Source organism: Dromaius novaehollandiae, chromosome 18 (assembly GCF_036370855.1).
Source record: "Dromaius novaehollandiae isolate bDroNov1 chromosome 18, bDroNov1.hap1, whole genome shotgun sequence".
Classification (NCBI taxonomy): domain Eukaryota; kingdom Metazoa; phylum Chordata; class Aves; order Casuariiformes; family Dromaiidae; genus Dromaius; species Dromaius novaehollandiae.
Genome location: NC_088115.1, coordinates 11,478,017 through 11,494,245, shown reverse-complemented (window position 1 = coordinate 11,494,245; position 16,229 = coordinate 11,478,017). Strand labels below are relative to the sequence as shown.

General features: G+C 41.1%; 1 protein-coding gene across 1 annotated transcript; it reads right to left on the bottom strand.

Moving 5' to 3' along the window:
• Window positions 1–4,287: 4,287 nt before the first annotated feature.
• On the bottom strand, window positions 4,288–15,963 carry PCTP (phosphatidylcholine transfer protein). Its single transcript, XM_026099012.2, has 6 exons — window positions 15,750–15,963; window positions 12,039–12,156; window positions 8,228–8,307; window positions 7,721–7,892; window positions 6,962–7,029; window positions 4,288–6,473 (listed from the first exon to the last, which is right to left on the bottom strand). Exons 1-6 carry the CDS (start codon window positions 15,912–15,914, stop codon window positions 6,408–6,410), a joined length of 669 nt encoding a protein of 222 aa, XP_025954797.1. The 5' UTR covers window positions 15,915–15,963; the 3' UTR covers window positions 4,288–6,407.
• Window positions 15,964–16,229: the final 266 nt, after the last annotated feature.

The following is a 16,229-nucleotide window of genomic DNA, read 5'->3' as shown; positions in this document are numbered from 1 at the left end:
GGAAGGATTTCTATGATGTGATGCTTGTAATTGAATTTGGTGGTCTGGCAGGTATTTGTAGGCCTGTCTTTGTTTGCTAAAGGACCTCTAAAAGCACTCCTAGAATACTTGATTACTCTTACTCTAACTTGTTCCAAATGTTTTTTAAAAAGTCTCTTTTCTAAATTCCCAGACATCTGTGCCTTTCAGTATAGTGAATTCATCAAGCTGATTATTCAGTGATAATGCTCCCTACTTCGTGGTTCCTGGTACCGTCTCTTTAATGTTATCAAGGGTCAGTTTATCTCCACGTTACAAGAAAAAATCAGTGGAAGGAAATGCACTCTCACACTCTGAGACAATAGACCCTTTTAGTTTCAAAGTGATTTCTTGCTGAAGAATTGTTCTTACTGTTTATTTTTATTAGAGTAGGTGAACAGCATCATATGAGCCTTTCACAGGGTAAATGGGTTGGCCAGGCAATTTTGGCTTTGTGGGATCATGCTCTTCACTCAAGTGTACAACCTCAATTACATGACTTCCATGCTGAGAAAATGCATTAAGTTTTAAAATGCACAGCAGCCGACTGGTCTTAATAAAAATATTTAAACCCCACTCTTAAACCGTAACTCCAATGTGCAGCTGAATATGAAACATTCATTTACCACCAGTTATGCACAATTTCTGTTATGTTTAGGAAGATACATATTATGTGCTAGGTGTATTAAAAGCCCCAAACCCCACAGCTCTAGAGGAAATAGGGAAAGGCTTAAGATCTTTCAAGACAGGCATTGACAGAAATGCAGTGAGCTTTGTAACTTAACAGCAGGCATCTATTCAAAGTATGTACAGCATATATGTAACCCTTAGGCTTATGCATTACAGAATCTCTTGGAAGAACGACTACAATCCAAAACTTGCCACGAACAATACAAATCTATTAAAATAGTTCATTCGCAAGAGTTTCTCAGTAGATGAAGAGTAATAAGAAAAGTAAGTTTGTGGCAAAAACTGACTCTTCCAGTGTGACAAAGCCCAGAGCAGAATCCATCTCTTCTGCTTCCATGATCAGATAGGCCTTAGAAAAATCTAAAAATATGCGTGAATATCTAGCGAGGACAGAGAAAGGGTGAAAAGCAAACTCACTTAAATCTTAATGTTACAGATACTTGCACTTAAACTGCGGGAGCACCCTTCAGTTTAACTGTCTGCACAGTTGTGATGCAGTCATTTTTTCTCAAGATTAATGTTAATACCTGTGTTCAAGGTCTTCAGCATAACTGTTTATTATGACATGTTGCACTGAAACACTTATTTGCAGGATGCAGTTCTACTCTGGAAAATAAGATTTCCAGTTGCTACCATTTAAAATGTTCCTGTCTTACAGCAGGACTCCAGGCTATTTTCATAATTCAGACTCCAGAAAAATTGTTTATGGTAAAGTTCCCAGAGAATATGGAATACTATACTAGGGAAAAATGATGTTCTCTTCATATGTGCGTATGTGTTCTTATGTAATCCTATTTAATATGTTAGTTGAGAGTTGCAGAAAGGAATTAGTGGGATGCTTAAACACCAGTTTTAATGACTTCTTTGGTCAGGATTCCTCCTAGGTCTGCAGTTACAAGCCAGAGTGCTTTTGATATTACTGCAACAAAAATCATTTTGCTATACAGATTTGTTCTTGTTACTGAAGACAGCCTCTTAAATAGTTTGCAAGCCCAGTAAACATCAACTGTGGTGTTTGTATCTTTCAAAAGCATCAAAAATCAACTGAACGACTGAGGTGCTTGTAATTGGACTTAGATGTTTGTATGTATTAACTCAGTACAGCCACTTAGAACTCAGTGCCTCCTCATTTAGCTTCTTCACATACTTTTGTGAAGAAAGAGACAGTAGTTTGAAGTATGAAACTGAGTCTTGCTGAGTCTTGCTAAACTTTGATTAACCTGAGTGATGAGAACTGGGCCTGATTTGCTGAGAGTCTATTAAGGCCAGAAAAAAAAAGATTTGCCCAGGTTTCACTCAGTGATCTTCAAAAGGCATTTGTCTTCAGTATAGTCCATCTAGATTTATAGTAACTTACCTCCTGTCATAAATCTTCACCTCTGTTTATGAATGGAGGTTTTCAGTGTCTTTTAAGCATTAGGAGATGAGCGAAAAAAAATGAAATGCTGTCTGAAGGTTTAATAGTCTCCTCTGATCAGAAGACTACAGTGGGGCAGTGAATTTGTTTATGAATTATCCTTCTGTCCAGAGAAGGGCAAATTCGTGCTCAGTAAGAGACTACCCTCAACTAAGTGAAATTTAAACACCATTAGATCTGCTATGAAAGCTTTCTTTATACACAGAAAACTAACATAATAGAAAGCAAAAGTGGGAAGACATATAGCAAGGCTGTGATCAGATCGATCCTCTCAGAGATGGAAAGCTCTCCACCTCATTCAAGTGGTAAAGGAAAAAGGTGAAGTCCATTATGGAACCTCCCAAAATTCCTTCAGGTAACATGCCCAGACTGACTGGCAGGCTCTTTTGCTTGGCCTGTGAATTCTAGCAAAAAACTTCAGAGAAAGGACTTCCACGTTACTGCACAGATAATCTCATCTTCCCATAGAACTGCTTTAAGCTTTATAAACAGCATTGGTTTTCCATCTTCAGACTAGAAAATCTGCCTGTGTTATGTCAATAAGCAAATCCCCAGAGAGGGAGTAAAAGGGACATTTCCTCACATCTCTTTCATTTTGTACCTGCCTGCTAGGCTGCACTAATATCAGAGATCTATCCCCCTATCTTCCCACACTTTTCTGTTCCACTAAGTTATAAAACAGCCAATGATCTGCTTGAGAATTAGAGTATCAACCAGATGTTTCCTGAGCAAAGACAACTTGTGTTTCCCTTTGTACATCATCTTCTGAGAGGCAGTGCTACGGCAACTGCATATCTGACATCATTCACTATGTTGACTTTGGGTTACTGAGAATCTTTCTTTTACTTTACCTTCCAACTCAAATACAGTAGCTTTACAGAGAGGTCACATGGAAAGAATGGACTTGAATGACTAATACACAATATGGAAGAACAGTTTATATTCACTTTGTTACAGCAAAGCCATTTGCTGGAGGGTCATGCAATAATTGCATTTTGGGGTTTGCCAGTTCTGTGAATAATCCTAAACAGAACCAAGTCTTTTTGCGAATAACAACGTGCAAAAATGTTTTTGGAAGCATGGGCCTTTTGAAACAGAAGTTACGCATGACAGTAGATCCAAAACTCATTATGATGGATGGAAAGTCTGATTAGTGGGCTTTGGATTGGATGCCTGTCTGAGACTACAGCAGTTTTTTAGTTCTGCTTGGCTACCAAGAAAACTTCATTAGTACCTACTATTCTGGTAGAGTGAGAGTACTGGTCTGTTGATGGGGGTGGGATATGTAAGATTAGAGTCTCAAACATCATCTGGTAGAAATGCTTCATTCTTTTTCTTTAAACAGCCCTAGAGTTCACAAATAGAAAGCTAAATTTCAGATGCTATGTGAGCTAGCAGCACAGGAAGCGGTGAGTCCTTTCATTTTTTAACTTCTGTGCAACAGAACTTACAATGCACAGTGACTTACAACTTACTATGTAAGATTTTTGCGCAAGGTATCTAGAAAAGTTCACATGTTGCACAGGTAATTTACACAAGAGTGATATTTACCAGTCATGAATAAAGCTCTAAAATGCTTTATGAGCAAGTCCAAGACTGAGTACCAACATTTTTTTCCAGTTAAAACTGATTTAGACAAGAAGCTACCACATGCAAGGCCACAATGGCTTTTTGTTCCCTAGTAATACAAGATAGATGTGGTATTTCGTAGTTAAACTGAATGAAATGTCATTGCATATTTATGTCACTATGAAAGCCAGTGGAGACCCAAACTTAACAGATCTGATACTGCGTTCATCTCACATCATTGGTTAGTTGCTTGTGAAAAAGAAGATATCTGCTTTCAGTAGCTTCTGTTCAATCAAGTGTGACCTTTAATTTGGAAAGTTGAGTACAGCAAAAGAAACTACCTGTGCAATAGCTTCTAATAAGGATACATGAGCAAACACCACATACTATTTATTATATGCTGTTAGTGTGATCTCTCTAGGAAATCCTGTTTTCAGCAAGATTGACAATGGAGCAATTTAGCCTCTTTAGAGTGCTCACCCTAAGCATTTCAGCGCACTGCAAACAAACACATACTGTGTCTTGACGAAAACTTTCTAGAAGAATGACAAAGGTGCAGTCAGGAATCTATGAATACAAAGTACTTTCACTCCTTCTCATGTAAGGTTGCTTTTATTAAACACCAAAACAGAATGATGGAATGGTTGGAGGAAAACAAACAAACAAACAAAACCCCTCCTACCTCTAGGTGATTCATCTCTGTGCACGTGCCCAGCTTACTACCTACACACTTCTTGTAAACCTTGCAATTCTTGAAGTTAAGGCAGATTTGCATTACAAAAATCCATTAGTTTGCATCATTGTTCCAAGAAGATCCTTCCTCAACTAGTTCACTTTTCCAATTCTGTTATTTCAGGCTGGGAATAGTTGGTTTTGCCTTTCTGTCTTCTTTTGGAACAAACTGCCTCGATCCTCCTTTGCTCCAGTATATAACTTGTATCCATTCTATTGTTCCAAAGTTATTTTGGTATTCCTTTGAAGGCTTATGGCATTTGAACTCCTAAATACCTAACACACTACTAAAAATGGTTTCTGAATTATCCCCCCAAAATTTAGTTTTTGGAAACATTGCCAAAAATGAAAGAAAGGATATCTATAATTTGAAGTTTCATATATTCAAGTAAAACATCATCATACCCTTGGTGTGACAGGATGGTAGTTTGTTTTAGGTATATATACAAGTAAAAATTTGGATCCAGCTGCAATAAGTGCATGGGTGCAAAAATTACAGACAATTAAGGAAAATGATGGTTCAGAATTTCTTCTAGCTGTTTGTGTTCTTCAAACAAATTTCTTCTAGTAGGTAACAGCTAAATTTAAAGTGGATTGAGAGTTGTCTAACACCATAATATTCAATTCAGTAATGGTCTCCAAAGCTAAGAAAGATATTTGGAAAGTGGATGAACTGCAGGCAGCAACATCCTCAGTACACAGGGAATCCTACTTAATTCTCATGAATCCAAGTTATTCTTCCAAAAGGCTTTAAAAATGAAGCAGCACATGATATCAGCCTGTCATATTTGTGACCTGCCCAGCATGACCAGCCTTAAATATGAGAGATAGAACAAAAGCATTGCATTCAATGGATAGAAAAATGATTTAATTTAAACAAATATTTACACAACGCATAAAGGCAGTCACTTCAACCATTTCTTTTTTAACAAGATAGAGCTACCCAGTTATGAGAAGCAGGATTAGATTTAGCAAAGATGCAGAATATTTTAAATCCCTGAGATTGAGGCCTTTTCACCCTTGATCCACTCTATCCCCCACCCAGAGGTGCTACAAATTTAATTTCCTGCTCAGCTGTGCTTTTGGAAGATTATCAGCCAAGAAATACAGTTCCAATCTGTACATCAGCATGAAATTTAAAAATGTAAGCAACCCCAAGTTTCACATCAAGTTCACTCACAAGCGAGGGAAACAAAGTCTAAATTAGTTGCAGGCATCCAGCTTAGAAGTACTTCCAACTCAAAGTTGGTATCTAAGCTGCCTTATAGGTAAGGTTACTCAGTCTGAAGATACAACTTGTTTCCATTAAATCAAACATGGAAGGTAACTGATATAGAGGTATTGAGATCCCAATGTAAGGCCTTAGGCACATATCCTTTTATATCTAGACTTAAAGCCATCACAAGGAAGCTTAGTAATACACAGTTCTAGTTCCTACGACAGACTTCAAGTAATTTACCTATATACCCTCAGTATCTTTTAGGCTTTTGGCAGGCACACAATTTAGGAATGACCAATCCAGGTAACAAAAGTGTTTCCACTCAGACAATGCAAGTTTCATTACTCAATTTCAGAAGGAAGCCACCCTGCAAGGCCACACAGGCAGATCCAGGCATAACACATGCACAGAATTCTCAGGACAAGTTGAGACATTTTTTCCTAGCAAGGTCATTGGCATCTCTTGTCTGAGGATGTAGTATTTTATGAACAGAATTCCTCTAGCTGACCTACAGACAATCAGCATAAAGCATGGGGTCAAGACAAAAACTAAGTACCTCGAAAAGGAGGCAGCTGACTTCAGTACTACCTTGTTGATAGCTAGCTCTTCAGTTCAAGATGCAAACAAAGGCCTAATAAAATTTAAGGCATAAGCCAGCTAAAACAAAATTATTTCCAGTGTTAGAGGCAGATCTTATCCAGTGCATTGTATGATAGCCATTCCTGTAAGTGCATCAAACAATTCAGATCAACTTGATGTGGTCTATGTGCTCCTGGAATAATTACGGCAAGCTGCTTGCATGTCTTCCAAGAAAGCAGGCACACCACTCTGCAAAAAGAAAAGTAGAAAAGTCAGCTTTCCATGACGTAACTAAGAAAGACTGTAAATAAGACCAGTATGCCTGTTACATAGTACAAGGCTTTCAAAAAAACACAGGACAATTCTAAGATCTGATACAAAGCAAGAGACTGTTCCTTTAATGCTTCACGAGTGGACAGCATTACTGAAGTTTGCAAATGTTAAGACTATTCACTTAAGCTCTGGAACATGGATTTGCTCTTTTTGTTGCACAAATTTACCTGCATGGTTGACTAATCAAAGGAATTTAATAGGAATCAAAAGAAAAAATATAAGACAACTAACATGAGGAGACAACAGCTAGTCTTGAAAATGGGACTACAAAAGAGCTAGACGGGTCAATGCATTCATTTCAAAAAATAATTTGATCCAACATGCAGAAGGCATGTTTCGATGCAACGAGCAGACTGGTAGGGACAGATTAGCCAGAGGCAATTGTGCTGTCAACCTTTACTTACCTTGGCAGCCCAGTTGACCAGCCACGATGGAATCATGCCACCAGGATTATCAAAATAGTACATATAGACTAGATATGAGAGAGAAGAGTTACCAGAAACAGTTTTCCAGCTATAATTTCAGTACAAGCTCTAACACTGTATGACAGAAGCTGTCAGTGTGCATGACTGAAGCACCAAGTATAACAGTTGTGCTTGAATTCTATACAAGAAGTCAATTGGTATTGAAGTGAAATGTCAAGTAAGTATAGCCATTCCCAATTAACCTTTGGGGAGCTGAGTCCTAATTCTAAATTAGCCTATTCCAAAACATTTCACATAACCAGTCTTGTGAAATAAGGTTGTCTTTAAAGGACTCATCTCAGTCAGGAGTCACTCTCTCAGCAATACCTTTCATCCATAAATCTGTCAAACATATTACATAAATCATTACTGAATTAAGCAGTTTCTGGTTACTATCAAACTCTATCCAACTGATTAGCAGGAAAATAAGTATTAGGAGGGCTGGGGGGAGTGAAGTAATCGGTAGCTTATGCTCAGTTACCTAGCCCAACTGTTAAGAATCATTTCCTTACAACAGTAAAACACTGCACTGAATTTTTCAGTAAGTTTCATTCATTTTTAAGTACTCCTAGTGTTCTGCATATCACTTTACAATAACTGTATGTTGCTCAAACTTTTCAGTGTCCCTCTTTGTGCATTTTGCTAATGAATACGTTCCTTGGCTTCATGACTTGTGACCACACTTTCTTGACCTCTTACCTTTAGATCCCGTCTTGCCATCACTTTCAATTGCAAGACTTTGTTTATAGCTTTCAACTCTGACAATACCAGGCTTTTCTGGGCACTGAGGAACAGACACACTTTGAGCTAACACAACCCAGATCTTCCGCCCATCAACATCCATCACTCGACATTCACGAACATAGACATACTGTATTCCAAGTTCAGGAGGCATGTCAAAACAGCGTGTCAGTTTGACATATGATGCAATGACAAGTGAACTGCATTACAAATCCCAACCCCTTCAAGTGATTTCTTATGCTTCCACAGGATTCAGCCCTGCACAGTAATAATTCTGCTTTGCAGGGTTTTAAGTTTTCTGTGAGGAGGGACACCCACACTCTTCCTCATGCTATTCATATTCATGTAACATGAGGACTGCAAAATCTTAAATCAAATACTGCAGAGCAGCAGTCAGTACATTGTCAAGGTTCTTGAATGACCAGGTGACAAACTGCTGGGGAAACAAAAAGCTTGAAAGGATACATCTCTGTTTGAGAAAGGAAAAGGGTACTTCACTTCCCAGTAGATTATTTTGTCACCACCATAAGTTTTCTCATACAGTTCTACAGTTGAGAAAGGAAGACTGTTAGATGTATTTAATTCCCACTACAACAAACACACAGGACATGAGGAAGCATTCAGAATATTCCTGACAAACACATTGTGTGTGTAACCCTTATACCTAAATTGCTATGCATGTACTGGGTGTGGCAGAAGAAGATTTTAAGAACTTTCTAAAGCAGGACTGTTGAGGAACCAAATGCACAAAAGTAGGAGGCCTTTGGTTTTCTGCTGCTACTGAATTCATTGATTAAATAAATAAATAAATCCAGGAGGATGCAGAGTCAGATTCCCTTTCAGACTGTTACTCTTTCAAAACTCTTTCCATCCCAAGGTGTTTTCCTTGTCTGTGCATATTTAGTATAATTCTAAACCACCAGCAGAGTATGCTTTTTCACAAGCATGTCATTATCCCTGTAAATGATTCTGAGTTGAGATGGAATTAGGATAAGTACTACATCCTAATACTTGAAGAGCTCTTACGTGAGGAATTAATGAAGTCTGGAAAAGCTATTAGGAAGTTCCAGCTGTATATACAGGCAATAGTGGACAGTTATAACAGTTTGCCAGCCTCCACTACACCACCTTTACTCTGCGTGGAAATTCAATTGGAAGGCAGATGAATTGCAGGAGGGAAAGGGGGAATGTAAGAGTCACTAAAATGTGACAGTGACTCATTCAATCAGAGAGGAATAGCTCGGCAGAAAGGAGAAAATTTAGTTTAAAAATCAAACCACGTAACCAAGTTTGAGATATTCAACTGTCTACTGTCAGGCAGCTCAGCTGTATTCTCTTCCAGCAGTAACTGGCATCATCAGGGTAGTGGACCTGACAAGTCAGTGGGCTGAGCCAGTGCAGAGTCCTGCCTGCACAGGAACTGGTCATTACATGGGTGCGGTTATACTGAAGGACGTGAGCCAGACCAGTTATAGTTGGACCATTCTTTTCCTACATTCAAACACAGACTTCAGTCTGAGGTACTACATATCCTTCACAGCTAATGCAGTCTGCCACATCAAAGAAGTAGCTTTGAAAGGAAGGCTAGACCAGACAGATAATTTCACTGTTAAGGCAAGAAGAGTGCCACAGATGGGAGATGATTTCCCCATATAACGTGTTCCCAGCTAGGCTGCTGTTAGTATGTCCTGCAAGTCAGCTGAAAACAACCTGTCCTCTTCTCCAGGCTGGGGTAATATCAGATGCAGAGTACTTGCAGTGTCGTTGTAATAAGCTAAACCATCATGGTTTCCACCAGAGGTCACTGGAGTATTGGCTTGTTACCTTTTAACTATAGCTTTACTTTCATTTCTGATTCCTTTTTCAAAGGAATTAATCTTTGCATACAAGGATATTTTTGCAAATACAGAAAAACTACACAATTGGCAGCCAAGCCATATCCACCTGTATTCCCTTTAGTCTGTCAACATAAGTGGACAGAAAGCTTTGATCAAAGCTGAAAATAATGTTTTAATACAAAATTAGTTTACCTATCATTACTACAATATATCGCAAAACTGTTATATTTGTAATAGGCACATCAGCATCTGTTGCTTTAGCAGATCAGTTACTACCATGAAGTTGTTGAGAAGTGTGGTCTCAATCAGGACAGTGATGCAGTTAGGAGTAGCAAGATTTTTACAGTGTTCAGGCTTGACTGTGGCTTTTTTTTTTTTTTTTTTTTTTTTTTTTTTTTTTTTTAAACACACCATGCCATAGGAGCCCATGGTACTTCAGGCACTACTCTACAGTTTAGTCAGAGCTTCCTTGCTGAACTGGGAGCTGTAGCCAGACGCCCAGGCCTCGGGATGTCCGAATTACAGTTGAGAGGTACTGCTCTTGTAGATGTCCGTAAGCCTGCTTTGAAATTAGCCAGGGTACTAAAAGCAATGCAACAGACTGATGCCAGAGTTTCTGGGGGCCTCAGTCAAACCCTTGGCAAGAACAGATCGAAGCACCAGCCTGTAAAGAAAGACCAATCTCAAAAATCATGTTATTCTTGCCTCCAGTTAGGCCTTTGTAAAGAGCTTTGCTGAACAGAACTGGAAGACAGAGCAGAGATTAGTTCCTCTTATGTTTAGTGCAGTAGCAGCTACCCTTCTAAATAAAAAGGCAGTTACTGTTACTCTGGTCATGTTTTTAATTCAGTGCCAACCAGCAGGACCGCAGAGAACTCCTTTTTGGATCGCCATTATTGTATAAGCTATAAAAAGGAGTATGAACAATAAAGCAAAGACCATGAATTCTCTGAATGGAAGTTATTTCTGTTTTTTCCACTAAATATTCAGAGTGAGGAGAGGAAGAAGCAAGCATAGAAAAGGCTGGCTATCACTATTGCATCATCTATACAGTTCTACAGAATGAGTGGGTTTGTATCAATTTTTAAGCTAAAAGGAAAACCTTATGTTTATGCATTTAAAGAGTTAACTTCCATGAAACACTAACTTTACATACCAGCACAAATATTTTAATTTACAAATGAATACATCACGGTCATACAAAGGATATAAAGGCCAGCTCTGCAACATTATCTAACTTTTAGTTTAAGGGTGTAGCTTCCCCCAACTATTTCCTTTCTTTTCTCTAAAAAGGCATTACAAAAAATAGAAAGTGTTTGTTTAAGAAGTGAAGGAGTCAGTTCTCTAAAGTGCATTTAAATCAAAATCTAAGGCTACCAAAGTAACCTAAGCTAGCATGGCATTTTTGACATACACTATAATAATATTTGTGTATTTGGAGTCCAGCTCCTTTTGTTTCATCTATAGAAGAATACAAGAAAGCTATTTCCCATTATGACAAATAACACCTTTTGCTAACGAGGTCACAGCTTCTGAAGGTTAACCAAGTGGTGATGGGAGCCAAAGAGGTGGTTTTCTGTACCAGTACAGCCAAAGGCATTACTAATAGAATTATTTACAATAGAGCTGCCCTAGACTTAGCAAGTACAACATTTAACATGTCTTTCATTTTGTAATACTGTTCTTTGCTCACCAAGACACTTGGACATGTGTCTCAGTTTTATAGGCCTGAACTGCTTTTAAGCACACGCTTAAAATGGGAGGTCTCTTCCATCTTTAAAATGGATGGATCACTACAGAGATCTGCATCAGCTGAATCCTTGTCTTGTCACTGGTGACTTAACATTCAAAATGTTTTAACGTCACATGGATATCCAGATTCAGCTCCCTGTTTTAAAGGCAGTATTAAATAAAAAACCTGAATTATTCAGCTCTGTAAGAGCCCTAAGTCAGTAATCTTCCCTGGATTCATGCATTTCTAATTTTAAAAGGTGCCAAGAACAACCAACTCTTTTGAACATGTTCAGAAAAAGATATTCCATCCTACATGAAACTGGTGCAAGCCATTTCAGTTTTTAAACCTCTGCTGCAATATGCAAAGATACACAGAAGATGGTATCTCCGCTTCTCCCCAGAACATCTAATTAACTTTAACTTAAGAATCACAAGAATGACTGTATTAGAGACTGCAAGGTGCTCTAGTAACAAGTGAGGCCAATTGGATGCTTTAACCAATATGGAAAGAACTCCTTCCAAAAGGAGGCTGTGTAGTAGCTAGGTGTTAGCTGTATTTGCAGAGTGCAACATTATCTCAACACTCAGGTCTGGCTCAAAGTTCTTTGGACAAAGCAGCTTTAAAATATCTTTGAAGAAAAGTGTTAGTGGGAAGAGTCAGCACGGACATAAAGCTTGCTTTTAAACTGTCTAGATCAGCTTACCTTGAACGTACTGATCCCATTGTTTTCTAAAACCTAAATCCATATAGACCTTTGCACACAGTTCTGGTGGACAGTCAGCAAGACCACCAAAGATTTTGTAGTCATAAAGTCCTGATTGCTGTGAAAACAGAATTGGGAGAGGAAAAGTCACACAGGAAAGGGAAGTATTCTGCAGCAGAGAAAACAGCTTCCTTCAGCTGTTAGGTGGGGCATGTACTACAAATACAGTCAAGAGCTGTGAAAGTAAGTGTTCAGAAAACAATGCAAGATTCAGTCTTTAACTGCTCAGCTTTTTGATCTATTCATGAAGTTTTAAATGCAGACAGGCTGACCTGCCCAGCACAATGGCTGTTCCTTCCCTTACACCAGCTACCCTTTTACTTCATAAGTAGTTCCAAAGGGAGCATGTTTCTTCTCCTGCACCCATCCCTTTTCATCCTCACTGGTCAGTGTGCAGTAAATCCTGCCCACACTGAAGCTCACCAGAAGATGCACATTAATTGCTACGGCAGACTCAAGGACCTATATAAGGGGCCTGAGAATTTCAACCATATCCAAGAAGTTACCAAGTACTACACGATCCAGAATAGTAGGTCTTGCTGCGAATTATTCTTGCTGCTGCAAGTTATTCTTGCTGCACAATGTGATACATGAAACTGTTATAATTTTCACCCTTACGTAGTACACGCCACATATATTTGCCTTGAGTATTACCTATTTTCTTTCAGTAAGCTGTCTGTACTGAAAGGGCGGGGTGCAGGATATCTCCTGCGTTAATGCTTTTAACGTTTCTCTCAACATATGGAAACTCCATCTGTGCCTACGGAGCAATGTTTGCACTATTGTTAGTACCAGTCCAGAACTAAATTAAAACAATGAGAGTATTTTGAGGATATGGTGTGGGAGTGAAATTCCAGCATTCCCAAGGAAAGGGAGGGAAGGATTATACAACTGTGTTAGTGAATGGTTGATCCGATGTGTGTAAATACACATTTACTGTAGGCAGGACAACAGTAAGTGATATTTCTCCTTATCCTTCTAGTAATTTAGAAAAGTCATATTGACCCATGTCTTGTGGCTGCTCTTCTATTGAAGAACTGAAGCATTTTCTGTTCTTTTCCTGGACTTTGATTCTGAACTGCCTCATGAGAGGTAACAAATCAAGCCCACCCAAAACTTTAATTCTGCAGTCAATATTCAAAGATAGCTATTCTTCAGCACACCCACTGTTTCTTTGCATTCTTTAGCTCTTCTTCATCTGTTTGGCAGAAGAAAGCCATACAGTAATTACCTCTCATTTAAACTGTGATGGCTTGCATCAAAGATTTAGTGTAGCATTGTGCTTTGTCCCTTAATGAAAATAGACTATAGTGTCACACTTCCAAACAGAGTATAGCTTTAGGAACACTAACTAGTACATTAGCTTGTTTGCTCCTAAAGCTTTTATGTACCACCCAATAGGCAGCCAGAAGTGCCTGTAATACTTTTTGATCCAGGATTATCAAGAGATACGCTTACAGTATAGGTCTTTGAAAATGCAATAGGTGGAGCCACCAAAGGTTAAAGTAGACCTGGTAGTGATATAATTTACTGTCACAAAAGTCAGAAGAATTAAATACAGAGTGAAATTAAGTTCTGCGATACCTAATCTTCTGATTTAGCACAAAGGACTCTACCTCACATTCAGAGTTAAGCTTCCCAGTTGGTGCACGATATCTGCCTAGTCATTCTTACATCTGTAGCTAGGATCCCCGCACAAGAGGCAAGAAAATGTAAATGTTTTCCAGTCAGCTCAATAGTCCATCCCTATGGAAGCGGCAGAAGGAGCAGCCCGAGTCCCTTTCGGTCTGGCCAATTTCAGTATGTACAACAGCAGCAAAGCCGTAGCGACACAGGCTGCTTCAGTACCAGTCTCTCATGGACTCTTGGTTCCATTTGTTAGGCTAAATCCAGCCCTCAATTTTCCTAAGTTAATTAGCTGAAGTTTGCTATAAGCTTAATTAACACAGTGCATTTACAGTTCTCCGATGAGCTCCAGACCTAAAGTCTCACTTCACCTACTTCATAAGCAAAGCTCCTAGTAATCCCTATTTCGACATATTTAATTCCTGTTTAAATACAGGATAAACACCACAAGCTAGCCTTTGCTATATGCACTCACTGATAAGCTTGTCCTACTATTATCTTTTGCCATTACCATGCTGTAAGTAGGGATTTTTTTAAAACACAGGGAAAAAAAAATACCTAGAGCTGTAAAAAATGACAATTTTAAGGTAGTAAATCAGACTTTCCCTACCTGGCTTTGCATTTCACGCAGACCAGGATGACCTGCTTGTTTGCTTTCTTTACTGTTTTTTTTCCTTCTGAAAGCTAACATCCAAGAAGTGGGTCAGCTAAGCCACCAGTCCTAAGTGGCAGTTGTGTTTCCTGAGCCCACATTTAATGCCATTGTATCCCTTGCCATTTTAAGTGAAACCTGTAGTTCAGGTTCATGCTAAGTCAGTACGTAAAGAAAGCACATCTTACTCTGAGGAGACCTTCATGAGAACCAATTTATGTCAGAAAAGTGGGCCCTCGCAGGACTTCTTTCAAGAAGTCCCCCTCTTTCTGCAGGGTAAAGACTATGTTCAGGCATTACAAACCACTGTTTCTCCGGTACAACCTAGCAGAACTAGCTACGCGGATAGTACGTAGGCCTCAGTCTCCCCTCCTCGTGGGCTCATGAGAGGCCCAGCAACAGAAGATGCCATCATCTGCCATTTTTCTAGGTCTTTCATGTACAGGAAGAGTCAGGATGAGCTGTCAGACCTTGTAAAGCACTGCAGCTTTCACCGTAACCATACCCAAGTTTGGGGAAGATGGGAAACGGAAGTCCCGTATCCCTGAATACATCACTTCTCACTACAGTACATCTCTGCTCCAGCTGAGTATGGACATTTAATTACTCTCTATAGCTTTCAGACTTGCACAGTAGCAAAGCAATTGAGAAGTGCTGGCAAACTCAGGGGGGGGGGGGGGGAAGGGGAATCACCTAGTGTTACCTTTACTGGAAGTGTAATTTAGTTATATTTCATATAATAAAGCTGAAGTGACAAATAGCTTCAATTTGCCCAGCTTTATAAGCAATAAGCTTATATAAGCTTTGTAAGCAATAGCCACAAAACTAGAGAACCAGGATGGATTCAAACCCCATTACTGGACTGGGAGCGTGTGTGGGATTTGGAGCACTTCACTATGGTCACAGGCCTGCTGAGGTAGCTTTGGCACATCTGGAAGTCTAAACTTTTTATCCTCTTAAATAGCAAGTCCCCTTAAGAGAGGGGAATTTTATCACAGCGCTTTCTGAGCCACCTCCCGAGTTTAGGGGGGAGAATCGGTCCGGAGCGAGGCGGAGGGAAGGGACGCAGGCCCCGCGAAGACGAGGAGGGAGGATGCTCTGGATGCCTCCAAGGGAGGGCACGAGGCTCCTCCGCCGCAGGCCCCCTCCGAGCAGGCTCCGGGGGACGCCGAGCCGCCCCCGGGCTCCCCCCGGCGCCGACGAGCCCCTGAGCCCGCCGCAGCCGAAAGCGGCATCGCCGCTAGAGCCGCTTCCCGGGAGCCCGCGAGAACGGAGCCGCGGGGCTCCGCCACGGCCACGGCCAGGCCCAGGCCCAGGCCCAGGCCCAGGCCCAGGCCGCCCCCCGGGGGGCCGCCCCGCCGCGGCCCGCCCACCTCGTGCGGCCGCCGGTAGATGCGCACGCCCATGCTCTGCACCAGCAGCTCCCAGGCGCTCCCCGCCGGCGCCGGCTCCGGCTCGTCCAGCTCCCGGCAGGCGGCCCGGAACTGCTCCTCCGAGAAGCGCGGCGGCGGCCGCAGCCGTGGCGACCCCCGCTCCATGCTCCGCGCCGCAGGATGGCGGCGGCCGGGCCCGCCCCGGCCAGTAGCCGCCGCCGCCGCCCCGCCCCCGGGGCCGCCCCCCGCCGCCGCCATGACGGGCCGGGCCCGCCCCAACGGCCGCCCCGGGCGCGAGGGGCCCCCGGCCTCCCTCCCTCCCTCCCTCCCTCCGCAGCGCCTCTTCCCGGGGCTGCTCCCGCTCACTGACAGGGCCTCGCCCTTGGATGGTCCCTGAGCGGCGCTGCCCGTAAAATCTTCAACGTTCCTTATAATCCCGGAGCGGGGCCCAGTTCACGGTGGCACCCAGCATGGTTCGGG